At 35.2% G+C, this 22,449-nt stretch overlaps 1 protein-coding gene across 9 annotated transcripts in view; it reads right to left on the minus strand.

The window, feature by feature from the left end:
* adcy2b (adenylate cyclase 2b (brain)) overlaps positions 1 to 22,449 on the minus strand; it is a 167,750-nt gene that overhangs the window by 63,981 nt on the left and 81,320 nt on the right. For 7 of the 9 annotated variants that reach the window (XR_012394611.1, XR_012394614.1, XR_002456106.3 and 4 more), the window contains exons 5-9: positions 14,403 to 14,551; positions 10,324 to 10,435; positions 10,036 to 10,163; positions 2,887 to 3,045; positions 2,423 to 2,555 (exon numbers count right to left, since the gene is read on the minus strand). Coding sequence is in view for 4 of the 9 variants with exons in the window: in XM_005170038.5 (XP_005170095.1) it covers positions 2,423 to 2,555; positions 2,887 to 3,045; positions 10,036 to 10,163; positions 10,324 to 10,435; positions 14,403 to 14,551 (681 nt within the window). In the remaining 5 variants the exon portion in view is untranslated. The remainder of the gene's footprint in view (positions 1 to 2,422; positions 2,556 to 2,886; positions 3,046 to 10,035; positions 10,164 to 10,323; positions 10,436 to 14,402; positions 14,552 to 22,449) is intronic. The other 2 variants (XM_073930891.1, XM_073930890.1) reach the window with 1 other exon arrangement.

Raw genomic sequence — 22,449 nt, forward strand, 5'->3', positions numbered from 1 at the left:
CTAGTGTGATCGCAGCTTAAGTCGCTTTGGACAAAATTGTCTGCTAAATGACTAAATGTTAATGTAATTTCCATGACTTTTCCAAAATCTTGTGAGTTTATCTGTATTTTAAAAACTTTTTCAGGCTTGGAAAATGCCATGTCAAAATTCTATGACTTTTCCAGGTTTTGCATGACTGTATAAACCCTTGAACACATAAAAATGAAATGAAATAAACATTTTGTGTTAAATAATTACATTTTTTTCAGTTGCTAACAAGCGTTGATCCAAAAATTCATTCATTCATTTAGTCTCTTTATAATCTAGGGTCGCCACAGCGGAATGATCCAACAACTTATCTGGCATATGTATTACGCAGTGGATGCCCTTCCAGCTGCAACCCATCACTGGGTAACATCCATACACACTCAATCCCACACATGCACTATGGCCAATTCAGCTTACCCAAATCACCTATAGCGCATGTCTTTGGACTATGGGGGAAACCGGAGCACCCGGAGGACACTCACGCCAACACAGGGAGAACATGCAAATTCCACACAGAAATGCCAACTGACCCAGCCGAGGCTCAAACCAGCAACCTTCTTGCTGTGAGGCGATCGTGCTACACACTGCACCACTATGATGTCTTTGTCTAACCAGTTGTCACATTTTCAAAACTTAATTAGCAAAGCATCGGCTCTTTGTGACCAAATCATTCACACATTTCATGTCATTTTTACCCAATCTGCAGTCAGTGCACACATTTTCACCAGCTTACATTTTCTTAACAGACAAGCTATACCTCCCATGGATCGTTTTTGTAGTATTTATGAATGTTAACACAAAACATCCCACAATAGCAAAAACTACTTTCCAAAATTAAGCTACAGTATTAAAACCTCTGCTTCTGCAATCATATCAGTTCAAAAAACAATAGCAGTATCAAAAATATATATCTGCTGATAATAAACAATCTACTGAATAACTGACACACAGCTGATTTATGTTGGGTAAATTGGGCCAAGCACAGCTGATTCTAGTCTGGTTTAGACTCAGCAGCAGGGGTTATTTTTTTCTCTTACATTTACACTTATACAGTAAAAGGAGGACTTTGTGGTGTAAACCTGAAGATCAAAGATCGAGATTAGAAACAGTAATTTTATGCTTTTTTTAGATCCCCCACTTTTTATCTGGGCTTTTTGCTGTTTTTTCTTTTGTTCAGAATGCTCTTGTGCGTTTTATAGATATTTTGTTCACTGTAAGCAATACTGTCAACCTTTTTCTGTTTTATCATACCATGTTTCTACTGTACCTCTTTTAGTAAACAGTAAAGGAAAAAAATAACTTGTTTGCTTGTTACTGGAATGCTTTTAAGTGTGGACATTACTGTACATGTGGACATAACATTTCCCAACCAAAAAATGTAGTGTCAAAATGGTGGATTTCATGTTTTGCATGCAGATACCTGTAAAACTGAAACATAAAAGTCTCTGCAGTTTTTGTAATGTCAACAATAGCCTTGACCTGAACACCTTGTGTCCTTTGACTGCATGTTCCTTGTGAAGTGAAAACAAGTACTATTCATTGACAGAATCATTTCATTCTGAGTCAGATTTCTAGATAGATGTGTTCTGTTTTGAAAAGAAGTTAGTATGTTTAACAAAATGTGTTATTGAGAAGTAAATTATTCATTTGGTTAATTGTGTTTTGTACTGTAGGTGTAAGTCTGTGGTAACCCAGCAGACACACAACATCATAAGACATTAATATTAGGTTAGATTGAGGTCATGACATCAGGTGACCAAAATTCAATGTCTAGCCTGCGTCTAAGGACAATGTTATTCTGACGTCTAATAACAACATAAAACGTTATGTTGATATTTGGTTAATTTTAGGTTGTGTTGGACAGTGACCAAACTCCAACATCTGATAAATGATAGACGTAAAAAATAGCTAAAAAAAAAAAAAAAAAAATGAAAACAATTAAATTTTTGTAGCATAAATTCGGTATTTATACAAGAAACAATATAGATTATTATATTTTTACATTTAGAATGGTGGTCCATCGCATGATTTGAGGGTCCGTGCCATCAAAAAGATTAAAATCCCTAAACTGTACATATTAGTACCTTTTGTACATTATATTAATCTATAAGACAGTTTCACACATTACTGACAGGATTTTCACCACATGAACATTGTTCTAATGTCTTGCTTATCTCCATTTTTGCAATATTACATTTTTTTCAGACTTCTAAAAATTTAAATAAAAAATATTTAAATTTCATGCTTGAAAAATACACCCAACATCATAAAGTTCAGTGCAAAATTGATGCACTCGGAACACTATAGCAACCACAAAGCACCAGTTTTTCCTTCATAAAATGTAAATGTGCAGTTATTTATACATAAGCTGAAGCTGGACTGCGTCATGCTTTACCTTCGGGTTGATGACTAGATATGTGACGATGCCGTGCTCTTTCAGGTATGAATCTCTGCTTTGTCCGTTGCCCTGCTCGACCTTATATGCTCCATTCAAATGTTCCAGCGTCACAGAAGAGATGTGAACCCGTCTGCAGAGGAGCACACAACTATTACATACTGGCGAATGAAAAAAAACACTACACAAACACAGGTGCATTATATGAGTAATTCACAAATGTTCCAAAGCTCGCAGAAACAATAGAGTTAAGATATAAAAAATTAAAACAGCTCTTTGCGCTGCTGTTATTTTTTTGGGTGATTCAACGAAATACTCATTAGCAGCATAAAAGCGAATTCGCTGAGCGCTCGAAAGAGCATTTCTATTAACGTCAAGAACCCTTCATGAGCATAATAGCACTTGAAGCAAATATATGAAAATCATGAAATGGGAGAAAAACAAAAGTCATTTGACGATTTTACCCAGGAACACCGCCCGCCTCCATGTGATTGGCCAGGGTGACATCATGTGACCAAACATCATACTGCCATTTCTGAAGGCCGATGACACCACAGAGAACATTTCCAGAATGCACTCCAACACGCATGTTAATGTCAACACCGGTGGCTTCTCTCACCTTCCTAAAATAACAGGTACAATATTAACAGCTCGGGCACACAGGTTAGTGTTTAGTACATCTTGAACTAGTTTAAAACACGATTTTTTACACATCTGCCACATTAGTGTCTGTGTATGATATACTGTACGTTTGTGTGCTTATCATAAAATTAATCCAAACAACAAAACCAAACCAAAACTATTCAACCTAATAATAGAAAGCAAAAGAAAAAAAAAGGTTAATTTCGAGCCCTGTTAGACCTTAATCGGTAGTGGAAATTTCCGGTTATAAGAAAATGTTAAATGTAATAGAGCCCTATTACATTTTTCCTTCATAAGCCCATTTTAGTCAGATAATTCCTGCTTTCAGATCCACTAAAATGGCAGGTGACAGTCAAATCAAGCAGATCTGTGCTGTCTGAAGAAACAGTGGACACTCATCTTTCTGAAAATGAAAAAAATACTTAAAAATAGATTGAAATTCCATATAAAAACTAAATTGTTCTTTTATTTTTATTTGTTTAACTACTACATTATTAAATTTATTTATTTTTTATATGAAGCTTTTTGGTGTTGAGTATAATAAAGGAAAACCCCAGACGTATAGCTCTATCACTGCTTAAAGTAAAAAAAAAAATAAAAAAAAAGATAATACTTTTATGATGTTAGTTTTAATACATTAAAAAAAAATCAGAGAAATCCTCTGGCTTTTTTCTTTTTTTGCTGTATCGAAAACATACCGAACCGTGACACCACTGTGTCGTATCAAACCAAACCGTGATTTTTGTGAACCGTTACACCCCCTAATATGTATATATATATATATATATATATATATATATATATATATATATATATATATATATATATATATATATATATATATATTACTTTATAGAAAAAACTAAACTTCGACTTAATCCTTTTTTTGCAGCATAGACTATGGATTATTTATATAAAAAACTAAGGTAATTAAAAAAAAATAAACAAACATAGAAAAAAATAAAACAAAATCAACTTTTATCTAGGCTGCACTGTTGATTAATAATGTTACAGAACAACAAAATGCTTATACTGAATTATTAATGAAAAACAAAAAACAAAACAAAATTTTATACAGCAGACTCATTCATTCGTTTTCCTTTGCCTTAGTCCCTTATTTGCAGCATAGATTATGGATTATAGTTATAAAAAAACAAAGATAACAAAAAAAAAAAAAACTTTTATACTGGGTTTATTATTGTGACCGATTCTTACAGACAGGTTTTTTTAAGGCCACAATTAATCATTTGTTTACTAGATAAGCTAATTTAAAGCACTCTAAGCATTTAATCAGTATATATTTGTTTTTAATTAAATCAAAACAAAATATATAAAAAATAAATAAATAAAAACAAAACAAATCAAAAGACAACTTTTATCTAGACTGGACTGTTGATTATTAATGTTTTAGAACAACAACAAAAAAAGTTTACAGTTGAATTATTGCCCCCTTTAAATATTTCCCAAATTATGTTTAAAAGAGCTAGGAAATGTTTGCAGTATGTCTGATAATATGTTTTCTGCTGGAGAAAGTCTTATTTGTTTTATTTTGGTTAGAATAAAAGTTCTAAAATAAAATAAAAAGAAAAAAACATTATAAGATCAATATTATTAGCCCCTTTAAGCTATATATATATATATATATATATATATATATATATATATATATATATATATATATATATATATATATATATATATATATATATATATATATATATATATATTTTTTTTTTTTTTTATTTATTTTATTTATTTATTTATTTTTAATAGTCTACACTCATCATTATACAATAACTTGCCTAATTACCCTAACCTGCCTGGTTAGCCTAATTAACCTAGTAAAGCCTTTAAATGTCATTTTAATAATTCAGGGGAGGGGGGCTAATAATTTTAACTGTAATATTTAACTGTATATTGAATTATTAATTAATACAAAAAACAAAAAAACAAAAATATATATACAGCATAACAAAAACAAAATTTTATACTAATTTTATACTCATAGACTCATTTATTCATTTTCCCCTTTGGCTTATAGTTCCTTATTTTCAGCATATACTATGGAGTATATTTATAAAAAAACAAGGATAACAAAGAAATAAGTAAATTGTTAAGTTTGGCTTATTATTGTGACTGATTCTTACAGACAGGTATTTTAAGGCAACGATTTATCATTTTTTACTAAATTTGTTTACTAGCACTCAAAACATTTCATCATAATATATTTGTTTTTAATTTTGGTATTTTTGAATAAAAATGAATAAAACATAACAAAACGAAATGAAACAAAATAAACACTTTTTAATATTATAGAACAAAGCAAATCTTGTACTGAATTATTAATGAAAACAAAACAAAACAAAGCAAGGCAACAAGTAATCATTTGTTTACTAGATAATATTAATACAATAATATTAAGCACTCTAAGCATTTAATCATAATACATCTATTTTTTTTAAATCTGGGCATTCTTGAATGAATATTTGACTAATATTGTATGTAAATAAAGCAGGTTTTTCTTCCACTGCCATCAAATGTATTTTTTAACAACACATAACACACTTCAGTCTGTCTCTCCATCCTTTGAATTGACCAAAACGGCACCATATTTCACAAAAAAAAAAAAAAAAAACTCGGCTTAACACCAGAATTATTTATAGCCGAGTAAATATCAGAAGGTGCCAGGACTGCAGCAGTATGTGTTGGTTTATGAGGGAGTGTGTCTGGTGCCTGTGTATATTTTCATTCAGTACACAGAACATCTCATCTTGTGTTTCAGATAAACCAGCTTAAATATTACAAGCTCCCTGCTGTGAAGACCAGCATGCATTTCTGTGGTATTTTGGTTGTCCGTGGATCAGTAAAATCGTCGTTCTCTGCATCAAATATAATTTTTACATTTTTTTTGATTTTCAGACTACTGATTTTTTTTTAAGAAACAAAAACAGAATAAACAAATCAATATAAAATAAAACACAACTTTTATCTTGGCTGGACTATAGTTTATTAGTGACTACGTTTACATGGACATCAGTAATCAAATTATTATCCTTAATCTGAATAAGACAATAAAATGATTAAGGTGTTTACTGTACATGAGTTTTTCATTTCATGATCCTTTTTTACATGTTATAGCACATAAATGGATTAACGTTATTGCGTCACCACGCTATCCACATTTCCTCCAGAGTTTCACATAATTTCAGGTGCTTAATTTTTAATTTGTCGACTTTAACTGCAGTTTGGCACTTTCACTTTCATTTAGGAACATTTCATGCATGCCCGCCATGACAAACGAGACTTTGGATGTGAGTTAAAGAGTGTTGTTTTATGGGAATACTGCACACCGTATAGGGAAAAAACCTCTGCTTTTCACTGTGTATGCGTCTGTGGTCCTTCACTGACTCGGTAGGTACAGAGAATAGTGTCTGTCGCAAAATGCAGCAAAAATCTTACACGATGGTTAAAGTTTGATTTTGGTGTTAACATGTCTGACTACACTTTAATAATGGGACTAAAATCAGCATACTCCACATGCATTAATTTGATTTATGTTTAGTTCAATTATGAACTTAATCAGATAGAATTAATCATAATTTGCTTTTTACACAGTAGACTATTAATATGAGTACTGTCTTAATCGTATTAAAGTCGGATTATTGGTGTCCATGCAAACCTACTCAGTGTCATAAAACAACAAAACAAAGCTAATGTTGAATTATTAATGAAAAACAAAAAAACAAAAAGGTTACTAGTTCGCCATTAAAACAAACAAAAAACAATTTTATTTTAGACAAAAATTACAAAAGAAACAAGCAAGCAAGCAAACAAACAAACACACAAACAAAAATGCAACAAAAACAGCCACCGGTGCTACCTCAGAACAAAACAAAATAAAAAAACGAATTATTACTTATTACTTATTTTACACGTGCTGGGATGTTGATAAAAAAAATCACTCATTATTGTCATGAAACTAACAAAAAAAAACACACACAATAGTGATTGGTGCTTACTGGAACCAAACTGAAATAAACAAATAATAATAATACAATGCAAAAACATGTATGCAAGCTGGAATATTAATGATTAACGTTACAAAACAAAATAAAACTTTTAAGCTGGCTAGTCTATGGATTACTATTTTAAACAAAAACAATTAAAAAACTACCGAAAACAGCTGTGCTCTCTCAAAATAAAACTACTTAAAAACATTTATGCAGGCTGGACTATGGATTCCTAATTCTATTAAACAAAAATCAATGATAATGAATAAACAGATAAACAAACAAATAAATAATTGCACTCTTGGAGCTGTGTGTGTGTGTGTGTGTGTGTGTGTGTGTGTGTGTGTGTGTGTGTGTGTGTGTGTGTGTGTGTGTGTGTGTGCGTGTATGTGTGTGCGTGTATGTGTGCGTTTCGGTGCATCTGTCACACACCATTCTTATTTCAAGAAGCCCCTTAACCTGAACAGTGTCATGCTGGAAAATACACTAGAGGGTCCTCAATTACCCCCTCAAATGGATTTGTGTATGTGTGTGTGTGTGAATGAAAAAGATTGCAGTAGCGTTACGGAGATCGAATATGTGGCAGAAAAGCGAAAGAATGAAGAATGGGTAAAGAATCGTGAAAGCCACTGGAAAAAAAAGAGGCTGTACTTTAAAACAGAGAAAGAGAAGGAAAGAGAGAATGTGTGGGTTTCAACAATATCACACATCTGAGCCTCTCGAGTATGCGGGTTATTTCAGCCTCAGAGAGTAGTGCTTGAAAAGACAGACACCATGGGGAGAAAACGACACCCAAAATGCTCTCTGCTAGATGATGAAAGGCATAATGTGTAGTGGTTTTAGAGCTTTGTAGCCGATTTAATTACATGGGTCTTTTTGCTCTAATGATGAAATTGATTACCACAAAAATAAATCCGGATAGACACTGGTTTATAAGACACCCTGCAGGAGGTCTGCAGGCTGGAAGCTGTAATATACTAAAGTTTTGATTAAATTTTGACTGAACTTTAAATTTTCTCATACTCAGGCAATCAAAGATTTAAGTTACTTTATTCTTCAGAAAAAAAACGAAACAAAAACTTTAGATATTTATAGCTAAAAATAAAGTTCTTGGTCTTTGGTAATTCATAAAATACATGGGCTAATGGCACATGCTTTAAGGTCTTTAAGCAAAAGCGTAAACATATATGCATATTTAGTTTTATTTTGTTTCGTTTATTAACCCTTTATAGGACACTAGACATATTGGGCCCTATCATACACCCAGCACAATAAGGCGCAAGTTGTGTTTGCCATGATTTGTTGCTATTTTCAGACTTTAACTTTTCCGTTTTGCACCACGTTGTTTAAATAGCATATCTATTTGCGTCGCTTTGTGGACTCATGGGTGTGCTGGTCTAAAAAGAAGGTGCGTTAAGGGGCATTGTTGGCACGTTGCTTTTTTGAGCAAAATAGACAGCGCAATTGACCAGCTGAAAGCTGATGTACAGTCCAGTGCAGAGCACATTGGTTTTGTGCCTTAAACACTTACACATTGCTTAATACACACAGGATTTACAGCAATACGCAAATATCTTTACAAATGAAAAATAATGAATGGATTAAAATATTACAAAAATTAATTCTTTCTACATAAACATAAAAACCCCTTCCTCCATACCTCATTTCGGGGCGCTTTTTTTAGTTTATTCATGACAATGTGCATTCGTATAACGTTATTAGTAGCTAATTGTTTGTTATATGCATTTTTATAATTGTTTTAATAAAAACAAGCTTAGATTTGTCCACCTGTCAGGTTTTGGACTATATGGGGGATAAGAATAGGTGCACTATGCTCAAAACATACCCATAACTCATTAATAGAATAAGCAAAACTCTGTTAGACCAAGCGCCTCAGCGTAAACCGTTTTTTTCCATCCTTAAAATAGCAAAAGTGGATTCGGACACACCCTTAATGCTTTTGCGCCATTCGCTTTAGACTTTGCATCTAGATTGTTAAAATAGAGCCCATTAAGTTTTATTAAAAGACTTTTGTACTTTTAGTGTCAATGAAGCTAAAATAATGATTCTTTGCCATAAAAAGGTTATGGTTTTAACCATTTAAATCAGTTATAAACAGTGTTGAGGAGACACATTACAAGTAATGCAAGTTATATAATATTGTTACTTTACTAATTAACGAGTAAAGTAATCATTGCTTAAAACGAAAGTAGTAAAATTGCAGTTACTTTTTAAAAATGTAATGCGGGTTAATGTAGTTTAATTAATTATCTTTAAAAAATAAATTGCTACATTAAAACGAAGGTATTCAAAAAGGAAAAAAAAAAAACCTGCAAGTTGTAAAAGAGATCAAGCCTCAGCCAGGTAGAAAAAAGTAACACAAAAGTAACTTAAAAGTAATGTAACGCATTACTTATCATAAAAAGTAACTAAGTAACGCAACTAGTTTGCTTTTTAGTAAGTAACTCAATACTGTAATGGATTACTTTCAAAAGTAGCTTTCCAAAAGACTTGTTGTTAAAGCAAACACATGTTTCTCTGTCAAAATCTCAATGTAGTTTACTGTTTAAAACTTTAAAGTTAATCATGTTGCAAATGACACTCAGTGTCGTACTCACATCTTACTCTCAAATTGTTTCACTTCATAAAACCTTAATTTATCTACAGGAGCAACTAGTATTAGTTATGTTTTGGCCCTTAATTTGGATTTTCTGAACCATCAATGGCCATAATTTCTGCTAAAATCCTTTAATGGTTAACTAAAGAAAAAGATTCACATCTTAGATGGCCTGAGGGTGGGCAAATAAACAGCAAATTGTTGTTTATGGGTAAACTAACCAGAAAAAAAGGTCAATTACACCATTCAGCGTCTGTGATAGAGCAGTTAGAATCATGAATTTCAGACATCTGTGTAATAATGTGTTAATGTAATAGTGTTTAAAAATAAGTGTGCTCTTTTACTCGATGGCCTCACACATGTCCAGCCCCATCTTCACACAGTTCTTGGCATGGTCCAACAGAGGGTCCGGCAGCCCCGATACGCAGTAATAGCAGTCGCCTAGAATTTTGATCCGCATGCAGTCATTATCCTGCACCAAACAAACCATCAAAACCTCAAATTAAATCGCAGTTAGTAAACATTACATTGTGTACAGAAAAAAAAAAATACAAATCTCAGTGTCTTATTATTGTAAATATAATGTTCTAGAAAGTGGGATCTTAGTGTCTTCTATGCTCTTTAGGAAGTACCTTGGCTATCTGGTCAAATTTGCCGAAAAGCTCATTGAGCATGTAGACCAGTTCTCCAGGTGAACAGTCACTGGCCAGACGTGTGAATCCAACAATGTCTGCGTACAGAATGCTGTGGAAAACATTCAAATGTTCAAGACAACTCAAAATAAAGAGCATAAAATATGCATGATTCATTTGTACGGCAAATAAAATACTTTTTTTTGATGTTTTGACCAATTGTATGGCAAGCTAATAATGCTTTTTATGGGATAAACCAGACATTTATTCACCTATTTAGTTCAATTCTGAAAGTATCAGCGTATTAGAGCAGATTAGTGTAACTAAGGGGCTGTTTACGCATGGTTTTCCTGATTTGACAGCTATCTGACCATGAAAAAGACAGGTGTAAATGCCCTCTGAAATGCATATTAGTCATTTGATTTTGAGTATATACGGATACTGAAACCTGATCCGATACTTCGATAATAAATAAAAAATGAACGAAGAAAAGCGAAGAAACAGATCCAGGATGTTCCTTATTTCTTATTTAATTAACCTTATATTAACATTTAACAACTCTGATTACAAACAGAGCACTACTGTGAAGTAGCTTAAACAATCAAGTAATAAATAACATTCATTCTTCACTTTTTGGACTTTAGTGCAACAGTAAGTATAAAAAAAAATCTAAAATAAAAACAAATAGCACCTCAACTTTAAATACCTGGCAGGCAATCCCAAGTTTACATATCTCACAGTTTGCTATGGCAATGCTGCCATCATCAACTTTATAATGCCTCCAGATCGCAGACATACTCGCGCTTTCTGCTTCAAGCTGCTTCCGGCATTTAACTAATAGCGTCTCTGCAACAAAGTGATGTCATGCAGCACTCATTGCTGTTTCTGTGTGAAGTCAAGAAAGAGGTCTAACTCTTTATTGGAGTCCTGATTGGGAGGGCAACGTCTGATTCCGATCGAGTCTGAAACCGTGTGATCGGGCCCGATTTCTGATCACGTGATTGGATCAGGACATCCCTAATGCATACCAGAAAGATCCATATCCAATCACTCAAACCACTTCAGGTTTGAAACAAAACTGGACAAGTCTACATGCATCTGGTTGTAAAACCATATGTAAATTTTTCTCCTCCTAGTGGCCAGTGTTTCTCAACCACTTTTCTGGAGGACCACCAACACTCATTTTTTGGATCTCTCCTTTGTCTATCACATCCATTACAGGTCGTTCAGTCTGTGCTAATGAGATGATAATGTGAATCAGGTGTTTAAGAAATCAGGTGGTTAAGGATGGTAAATGTGCAGAGCTGGTGGTCCTCGAGGAACATGGTTGAGAAGTACTGTAATAGGCTATATGACAGTCTCTTATAACAATATGTATAATATCCAACACGCAGTGTCACAAATGACAATTTCAGATGTGTGTTTTGTTTGATTTTTAACCAAAAAAATCTAATTCAAATGTTAAAATAATACCAAATGGCAGCATTAACAACAGAGACACTTCAGGCTGAGTATGCACTTATGTTTGTGAATGGAGAGGGAAAATAATAGAAAAATATATAATTTGTGTTCCATTTAAGAAGGCACAGTGTTTTGTTTTTGGGAAGGCAGGTTATACACAAAATTATTTAGCCTATTATGACAGTAATCACAGAGCCTTGTGCACAGCCTCCTGTAGCCTACATATAAAACAATTTGTATGCCAAATAAGATATATAGCTTATAAACAAAATGTGTTGTATTGTATCTGATGCTTTAGTCTATGTAACATAGTTAAATTTGTATTTAACCCAGGATTTCAAGATTAGAATTATATCCATTTAGCTGAGGCACATCTATTCTACAGTACGTTGTCAAATGTAAATAGACAAATCAGACACCCGATCTAAGAAAATAGTTGAAGTTACAGGTATTCAAGGTGATTCAATGATTTACTCATTACCCAGGAAACAATTTTGTGTTTGATAGACGTCTAACAAACTTCTAAACGTAGACAGCTTGGCTAAAACAAGACTAAACTTGGGCTGTCAGTGAAAATCTAATAGACATCTAAGAAGCCCACAACTAGACTAGTCATCAAATAGACTGATTAGACCAGGGGTCACCAAACTTGTTCCTGTAGGGCCGGTGTCCTGCAGATTTTAGCTCCAACCCTAATCAAACACACCTGAACAAGCTAATCAAGGTCTTACTAGGTATACTTGAAACATTCAGGCAGGTGTGTTGAGGCAAGTTGAAGCTAAACCCTGCAGGGACACCGGCCCTCCAGGAACGAGATTGGTGACCCCTGGATTAGACAGACTTTATATATGTAGTCATTTATTTCTGTTTATTGATGAGTAGTCTAGTTTTGGCCTATTCTTAAAAGTCTATTAGATTTTTACGGACAGCCCAAATTTAGCCTTGTTTTAGCCAAGATGACTATGTTTAGACGTCTATTAGACATCTTTTAAAAACAAAAAATGCTTGCTGGGTACATTCATTTTTTTTCCTTCAGCTTAGTCCCTTATTTATCAGGGGTCGCCACAGCGGAATGAACTGCCAACTATTCCAGCATGTATTTACGCAGTGCATGCCCTTCCAGCTGCAACCCAGTACTGGGAAACACCCATATATTTTGGCACACACACATACACTACGGCTAATTTTATTTACTCGCTTCACCTACTGTATACTGCACACTCCATACAGAAAAGTCAACTGACCCAGTCGAGACTCGAACCAGCGACCTTCTTGCAGTGAGGCGACTGTGCTGACCACTGAGCCAACGTGTTGCTCACTCATTACATTATAATGGAATTTAATTCAATGACTTAGGGCGACACGGTAGCTCAGTGGTTAGCACTGTCGCTTCACAGCAAGAAAGTTGCTGGTTCAAGTCGGTTAGTTGGCATTTATGTGTGGATGTTTGCATGTTCTCCCCGTGTTTGCGTGGGTTTCCCCCACAGTCCACAAACATGCGCTATAGGTGAACTGGATTAACTAAATTGGCCGCAGTGTATGAGTGTGTGAATGAGAGTGTGTATGGATGCTTCCCAGTACTAGGTTGCAGCTGGAAGGACATCCGCTTTGTAAAACATATGCTGGATAAGTTGGCGGTTCATTAAGCTGTGGTGACCCCTGATGAATAAAGGGACTAAGCCAAAAGAAAATAAATGAATTCAATGACTCACTTGAAAAAAAATCACCTGTTTTACTCCTGAAAGAATCAGTTTTTGAGCAAATTACGTCAATTAAACTTAGATTCATAAAGTAATTTACTTGTCATCACCTACCATGTGGAAAATCAGCCCTACACAGTAAAAAAAAAAAAGCTACCATACATCAGCACTCTTGAAACACGCTGTCGATCAAATCCAAGGACTAAAACTACTGCATAAATAGAAGTATTTTCAATGCAATTGTCATTATACCACATACAGTATGCGGGCCAACTTATCTCTCATTGAAGTAGAAACACATTCTTTCAATTCTGCCAAAATCCTTCAGTAACATCAATGACACAAGTGTGTTTTTCAGCCTGCCCTGTAAGATCCAGTGTGAAATCCAGTGTGATTCTCAGAAACAGAACATTATGCAGATGCCAAGAAAATATCCTTCGCTTTTTCCTTCAGTCGGTTACACTGAGAATGAGCAGAGCATCCTCAAAAATGAAGAAAAAAAGGATATTGAAGTGAAAGGAGAACCTCTTTGAAGCAGAAAGCGGTACTGCTTCTAAATCAGCAAAGAACTCCTTGTCCTTCGATGCATTGAGGAAAATTATATTTATGTTACGATGAAGAGCCACTTCAACAGTATGCCCTATTTAGCAGAAGACTGTGTTTGTTTTTACTTTTTAATAGAAGCGTACAAAAAGTGTCTAGGCTTTTTAGATTGAGGGTTACTTCCATCTAGGTTGATGAATAGCTTGTTTTTTTTCCGGTGCAGACTGAAGGAGGGCAGGATGGTTTGACAGGATCTATTGAGGGTATGACAGCTCCGCGGAGAGCAGGTGCAGTGCATGGGATATATTTTCTAGGCTGACAAAAATAAATCAGCTGAGAGCAAAGAAATGACGCTATGTGTGTCACAAGCCCTACCTTACATTAGTGTGCCTCTGTACATAGAGGTTGTGGAAGTTGTTGGTGTTTTCCGCCTGGCTGAAGTTGGGTCCCTTCAGTCTCTGGATGATCTCCGCCTTCATGACCCGTGCGATGTGGGCGGGAAGCAGGGATAGTAAAAGACGCTCCTATTGGTTGAACAGAGAAGGATAGAAATATTCATGTTATGTTTGTTTTTAATATCATTTCAAATACATTTGATATGATGTTATATAATTAACTCTACAGAGAGATTCAGATCAAGAGAAACATTGAGTTCCTAATACTGTATATTTCAACTTAAAATATCAAAAATCATAAAAAACTATGAAATCAGCTAATGATTTATTGGTTTATAACTTTTGACCATTATGTGCCACTGTTTATCAAATGTATGTGGTGTGGTCAGTGTGAGGTGACAATTAGGGCTCTATTTTAATGGTCTAGGTGCAAAGTCTAAAGCGCATGGCGCACAAGTATGAAGAGCTTGTCCGAATCCACATTTGCTATTTTAAGGACAGAAAAATGACCCTTTGTGCCCTGGTGCATGGTCTAACTGTTGGTCCTGGTGCATGGTCTAAATGTTTATTCTCTTAATCAGTTCTAGGTGTGTTTTGAGCATAATGTGCATTAAACCAATCATAGCCTCATCTCCCATTCCCTTTAAGGGTCAGTTGTGTCACACCATGGCGCATTTGCTATTTACATGGCAGATTTTGTAAGTGAAAAAACTGAATGCTTTAAGCGAGAAAACAATTAAACAAACCATCTGTAGCACAAGGATAAAGAACAAGCCTTCCCCATTCTGCCTCTTTCCTTTCTCTTGACTTTTAGGCTTTACTTCACTTTTGCACGCAATTGAGCTAGTTGATCAGTTACAGGTAGCCAGCTACTGATTAGAGTTGTAAGAGCGAGAATTATCTCAGCAAAACAATTCTCTAGCATATCATCCAGATTTTCATATAATTACACATTAATGAGAAAAGCAGTTTAAAAGCATTAAGCAACACATTTGTTTTAACACCAATTTAAATGAAATATGCCATTTAATTAGCAAGTTACCATGTTTTAGAATTAGAAAAGACCATATGACATTGTGACACTATTAAAAATAAGCAACTGTAGGAATTGATTTTACTTAAGACTTAAATGTGCCAAAAAACTCTGGAATCTGAAGAAAAGGGCCAGGATATACTTTGACACATTCTTGTCCTCTTTCTTGAACTTTCCTTCCCTTCTAGTACTGATAAAAACTCAGGTGTTACTGGTAACAATGTTTTATTCACTATCTTTGATAAATTTTGATTAAAGAGCCCCTATTCTGGGTTTTTGGAAATGAATTTCCATGTAGTGTATAACACAGCTCTAAGTGAAGAGAAATATCCAGCTAAGGTTTAAATCTGAAAGTGCACAGTGTTTAAAACTATTGATCCATCTATAAAAGACTGTACTCATAGTGCTTCAAATGAACCATCTTGATAACGAAGCTTTAGCCGTTTCGGCGTGACGTCGATACGAAACTTAAGCCCGGCCCAATTGTTGCACGCGCAAACCCTCAGCATTACAGCCCCAGCCTTAATTGTGCTGTATTCCCATCGTTTTTCTGACGAGTGCTACAGCAATCTGCACGCTTACAACGGGTGATTCATCAGCCGTCTGTTAACGGAAGGATTAGAAAAGACTATTGATGTATGTGATTTCGTCAGAGCTTGACAGGAACTTTACAGTACACAGTTCATGGATCAGTTTCTTCCTCCATTTCACAAGTGTAAGTAAGTGTGATTAAAATGGTTGCCTCCTTGCTTTCTTTTGCTTGCAAAGTATGTATTTAATTGTGTTTTGTTACTTGTAACCACTTGTAGTGTATTTGGTTAACTCTTTATATTCTCATATCGCCTCTAATGCCACGTTGAAAACACGGCGCATTCTGCTTTGTTAACAGATTTAGATGTGTTCGTGAGCTCGCGTTGCACTGCTGTTTGTCGTTGCTATGGCCACCATCAGCTGTTCCTACACATGTGCAGCGGTCAAGTTTCAAAATAGTTCAGATTTTCCCACAGTGTGAATTAATACTGAATGTGTGTCAGTGTTTTTATTTATGGTTAGGAATAGAGCAATATGCTGGTGTTAAACTGCATTGCTATAATGCACTTCTGCATTGGGCTCACACACATACCTGCCAACATTTGTACCTGAAAATCCCGGAGAGAAGGGTTTATGTTCAGGGGGAACCAGAAGTTATTCACTGTTGAAATTAAAGGAGTTTTCCTGGATAAATAACAAAACTGGACGGTGGTGGGAGATGGGTCTGAAATGCAAGAGATTAGTCTGAAAAACGGCAGATTCCTGGGAAAAACAGGGGTTTTGGCAGGTATGCTCACACATCCACTCTGACTACTTCAACATTGGTGATAAGTTGTAGTGGGCATTTCACTCTGTCTCTCACTGAAAGCTGTCGACCAGTTGCAACAGACTGTCATCGGTGCAATCAGCGCAGATTAGCATTGTGCGAAGGGGGGCTTTGGGAATGAATGAATCGCTGAACTAATCATATGGAAGTCACTGGGAAAATTATGTAAAACTATATGCATATTATAAGACAATAAAAGTGTTTTTGACCTTGAAAGCATATCAGCCTGTTGTTGAAGACCCCCAAAACCAAAATATGACCCTTTTAATGTATAATAGGTGCTCTTTAAATCTCAACAGATTAGTAAATCTTTAAGTCACTTGTTAACTTTGACAAAATAATAGGGATGTAACGGTATCAGAATTTCACGGTACGGTAATACCTCGGTATGAATGTCACGGTACGGTATTTATTGAATCATTTACAGGAAAACACTAAACTTATGAAAATACTCCAAAAAAGTGCCAAAAGTGTCAATGACATACAAATTAGCCATCTATCTGTAAGCTTTGAAACAGGAACTTCAATTTTATTAACAAAAAAATATTAAACCATGTAAAAAAATAAAGTTTCAATTTAGTATTGTTGAAAACTCATCACATTCAACATTTAATCACTCACTCACTTAGATAGAGATGGGAAAATTATCATATAAATATAATCTGGTAAAAGCTGGTATCTCTGGGTATTTACAATGTCCCCTGCAACAGAAAAAACCCTCTCATTTGGGACTGAGGTTTCTGGGACAAGAGAGATATGACTTGGCCCAGGTTGACAGCAGTGGGTAACGTTGTGCATTGTCTTTCCCCCACTTGAGAGGACAAACCATGAGTGAGATAGAGATCTCATGTCTGCATCAATCTGAACAGTGTGCTGTGTTTCTGCAGTCCCCATGACTGATTATTAGTCGTATTCCCCAACTTGCAGGCATGTGCACACATAGAGCTCAACCTGTGCAGTGCACATACCCTTTTTAGTCTTGGATAGAAAGTTCCCTTCCAAAATGATCAAAAGTGCCCCCGCGACGCGACATACCCTCCGTCCCCGCTTTACAGTACGCGCGCGACAACACAGCTGATAAGAACTCGCGCGACAACACCGCTATTCAGTACGCGCGCGACAACACAGCTGATAAGAACTCGCGCGACAACACCGCTATTCAGTACGCGCGCGACAATACAGCTCATAAGAACTCGCGCGACAACACCGCTATTCAAGAACTCGCGCGACAACACCGCTATTCAGTACGCGTGCAACAACACAGCTGATAAGAACTCGCGCGACAACACCGCTATTCAGTACGCGCGCGACAACACAGCTGATAAGAACTCGCGCGACAACACAGCTGATAAGAACTCGCGCGACAACACCACTATTCAGTACGCGTGCGGCGACAACACCCGCTTTAGGGTTTTCCAGCTCTTTTTGATCCCCGCTTCTAGCAGCACACTCCATTTCCGCATTACTGGATCTGTAGCGACAACAGACCGCAAGGGATTATGGCCAAGCCTGGGCTGATGGGAATTGTAGTTTCCGGTACCTCCCGTTCGCTTCATTCGCCTGAGCAAATTTTCTCAGAAGAACTATAGTTTTACAGAGTCATGCGACTACGGTAATATAAAAAAAAATTTATATTGCGGTATGACAGTATTTACAATACCGTTACATCCCTACAAAATAACCATTCAATGCTAGGATATTTAAAGAGAAGGGGTCATAAGTCTGTATCCAAACTGGCCCGAAGTGAAGAGCTCTTAATCTCAACACTATGTATAATTTGGACTTCCATCTATACTCTTAGATTTGCCTTTAGGTAATTGATGTTGTGCATTTATGCCTGAATTGGCTTTTATTAATTCCTTAATTGGCATGATACACTTTCATCTGGAAAATAAAGGTTAACCTCTTTCATTAAATCTGGAGTCTTCCAAATTCATTGTATCCAGTAGATTAAATGGAGTCTGTGCTACCATTATGTTGTGACATGATTTTATTGATTTTTAAGGCATATTTGACTGCTCGGAGCAGTGTGGCACAGCAGCATGAAGAACTTGTAATCATTTAATCACTGATATAAGCAAGTTGTATAGAAATGACTAAATTAAGAACACTTTTAGTAGGAGTGAGCAGGAGGCAACCAGACTACTTGAGTGTCATTAACCCTGCATCCTCTGATTAACTACAAAGTGTCGAGATAATGTCCGTGGAAAGAAACGCAATCCCGGGGCATGGAACTCTAAGCGGCGTTTGGTTCCTAATAAATGTACAATTTTTGTATTTGTAAGAACCCAAAAAAATATCAAAATCTAAATTATATCAGAACTGATAATGTTATCAGCTAAAAACAGAAATGGTACAAGTGGATTAACCAAAATTGGGGTCAGATTGAACTCAGAGGTGAAAACAAATATTAATATATTTTAATAAATAAAACAATTGTTTTCAAAAGCGCTAAAAAGGCTTACACACATTAAACCTTCGAAGATTCATCGGATTCTGCCGTTAGGCTGATAGAATGGAAACGTGTAGTACTTCAAACAGTCTGCTCTGTTTCTGCCACAGGTATTCTGAGTATACACGCAGAATACAGGAGAAGTATATGGCTTTTCAAACAAGCCCCTTGGGCACTTTCATCACAAAATGTGAAATGAGAAAAAGAAAATTTGAGAAAAATGATGATGGATGAACAGTCTCAATCACAGAAGTGTAACAGATGTCTCCTGCCACTAATGAAAAAAAAAAAATTGTTATTCTACTAAAACACATGTAGATTTTGTTCACTCACTAGGTGTTCTGATTAAAACCACTGAAATGCATCGTTAATCACGTTTTATGCCTTTAAATGACCAACATTTTTATATTATCGAAATAAGCTATCCAGCTAGATGAATCTTATCTTATAAAGTATAATATCAGCTATATAGTAAGTTTTGCAGCTCTTTAGGTACTGTATTCTGATTGGCCATTTAAAAAAAAACATATTGGTCAGCCACTAATTAAGTCCATTCTTGACCCTGGGTTAAACAATGCATCCCACTTGAGGGAAGGTTAGAACAGGGTTACGTCGAATGAATGACCCGGCGAACAGTACGAACAATATGAAATATGAACAACATTTGAGATTCGAAAAGCCCATAAATTTCTCCTTTTATTATGCTGCCACTCTTCTACAGTTCCTTTGTTTTCCCTTAAGAGAGCACCTGGTTTAGTGAAGGTCAAATAAAAGGAAACAAAATAATAGAGTGTGCCATGTGCTGATTGTGACTGAAAAAAAGAAACTGTTTATACACATTTACTGTTGTATTCAGAAGACATAAGTGCTTTTAAATAAAGGTCCATTAATGTATTATCATCAAAATTGAGACAAATCAGTGTAGGCTGTCCGCACTAATGGGTTCAAGTGTAATATGCATATGTTGTGGTCTGAAAAAGCGACTGCTAAAGGAAATGATGTCATTTATCCATCTTGTGGTTCTTCCTCTGCTTTAACATTTGGTATGTTTGGTTTGTTAAAGCTCTGGTATACACTAACTGACAAAAGTCTTGTCACCTATCCACATTTTAGAAAACAACAAATAATAACTTGACTTCTAGTTGATAATTTGGTATCAGAAGTAGCTTAAAATATAAAACATGTCATTCAGTGAAATGCTAAAATACCTGTTTATTTTTAGAATGTGGTGAATAATCATGATTAACTTTATAGGATAGGCTCAATGCTTGACACACTGCTGTTGGGTGGTTGATATTCTGCAATAAAACCTGAATTCAAAGTTGCATTGTTTAGGGCACTGTTTTTGTCGGTATATGCCCACAAGCAAAGACTTGCAGAAACAATGGTTAACAGAATAAAAATATATTCATTAGATTTAATAGCATTCTTAGAAAGGAGATGAGAGATTTTGAGGATTGCTTGTTTTTTCAGCAGTTTTCCCAACACAAATTAATAAAATAAGTTTAATGATACAGACAAAAAAGAGCTATCTGCAAATAAATAAATAAAAAATGTCATTGGTATTAATATATTTAAAGATACAGGGCACTAACATACACCCGGTGCAAAAAGGTGCTTGCATGGTGTGATTTGTTGCTATTGTCAGACCAGTGCAACCCTAATTTTCACATTTTGCTCCACGCTGTTTATAGCACATCCATTTGCACCACTTTGAGGACTCATGTGTGCTCCAGTCAGAAAAGGAGGTGTGTTAAGGCACATTGGTATTTTGAAAACCTGAAATAGACTACGTCACTGACCAACTAAAAACTGGTATAAGTCCAGTGGAGAATGCGTTAGTTATGCATCTTTGTAGGTCCAAATACTTACACATTGCTTAATCCACACAGGATGTAAAGCAATACACAAATATCTTTATATAAAAAAAAAAATACATTACAGGATTAAAATTATTATTTTCTACAAAAATATAAAAACCATTACCTCCATGCCTCATATCTGGGGACTTTTTTAGTTTATTCATGACAATCTGCATTTGTATAACATTATTATTAGTAGCAGTATTATTTAATTATATGCATATTTATTTATTTTTTAATAAAAACAAGTTTAGAGTTGTCCACCTGTCAGGTTTTTGGAGTTTGCATCACCATATGACATGCCCGTAGCCATGGGGGGGGGGGTTCGGGTGGTTCGAATGAAAGGTCCAGAATTTGTCCTTTTAATTATTTTATGTAATTTAATATTATATAATATATATAATTATTCTAATACATTTATATTTAATATATATTTTAATAAAATCCATTCATTCATTTAAAAAATCATTTTAAATAACTCTGGCCAGTAATTCGAATCCCATAGAGCCTCAAAGCCACAATAATGTGACGCGAGTCACGACATAACCCACTGAGTGGTAACATTTAAATCTTTGATGCAACATCCATGGATTTTGAGTATTGAATTTTTGAGGATTTTTTGGGTCGAAAAGAGCAAGAAAGCAGAAAAGGCAGGCAACAGCATCATTATTGCAAAATATTGAACATATATGTTCAAAAAGACTGCCAAACAGGGTAAGGCTAAAGTTACTTATTTCCTTACAGATGAAAATCTGCCCCTATCCATAAGGTTCTACGCTAACTGGCCGCATAAGCCGGGACGTCCTGTATATTGACTTGTCCAGTACATAACCTCCCTTTCCCTATTTTTGACATTATTTTTTTAAATAACTGTCCGATGAAGGTTTTAATGGCAAGCGGAGTCCTCAGCTGTCAGATGTCACTTCACAGCAAAAGTCGCTAATCTCGTCACTTCTGTGTTTTTGAGGCTGTTTGCTTACTTCATTTTTTTATTCTGATCGGATATATATCGGGGGGTTAATAAGTTCTTGTTTTAATTTTTTAGGGAAAATTTTTAATACATCAAAAAGTGTGATTATGATGACATCTGACTAGCTAATTCAGCAAAAAAAAATGAAAAATAAATAAAAGTCACTAAAATGCAGTATTTAAATATCATAGATAAATAGAAACTAAGGTGTATAAGTGCAAAAAGGGCTTAGTGCCTTTATTAATAATATAGGGTCGCCACAGCAAAATGAACCGCCAACATATCCAGCATATGTTTTATGCAGCGGAAGCCCTTCCAGTCAGGAAAACATCAATATACTCTCATTGGCATTC

The sequence above is a fragment of the Danio rerio genome, chromosome 19 (genome assembly GCF_049306965.1).
Source record: "Danio rerio strain Tuebingen ecotype United States chromosome 19, GRCz12tu, whole genome shotgun sequence".
Classification (NCBI taxonomy): domain Eukaryota; kingdom Metazoa; phylum Chordata; class Actinopteri; order Cypriniformes; family Danionidae; genus Danio; species Danio rerio.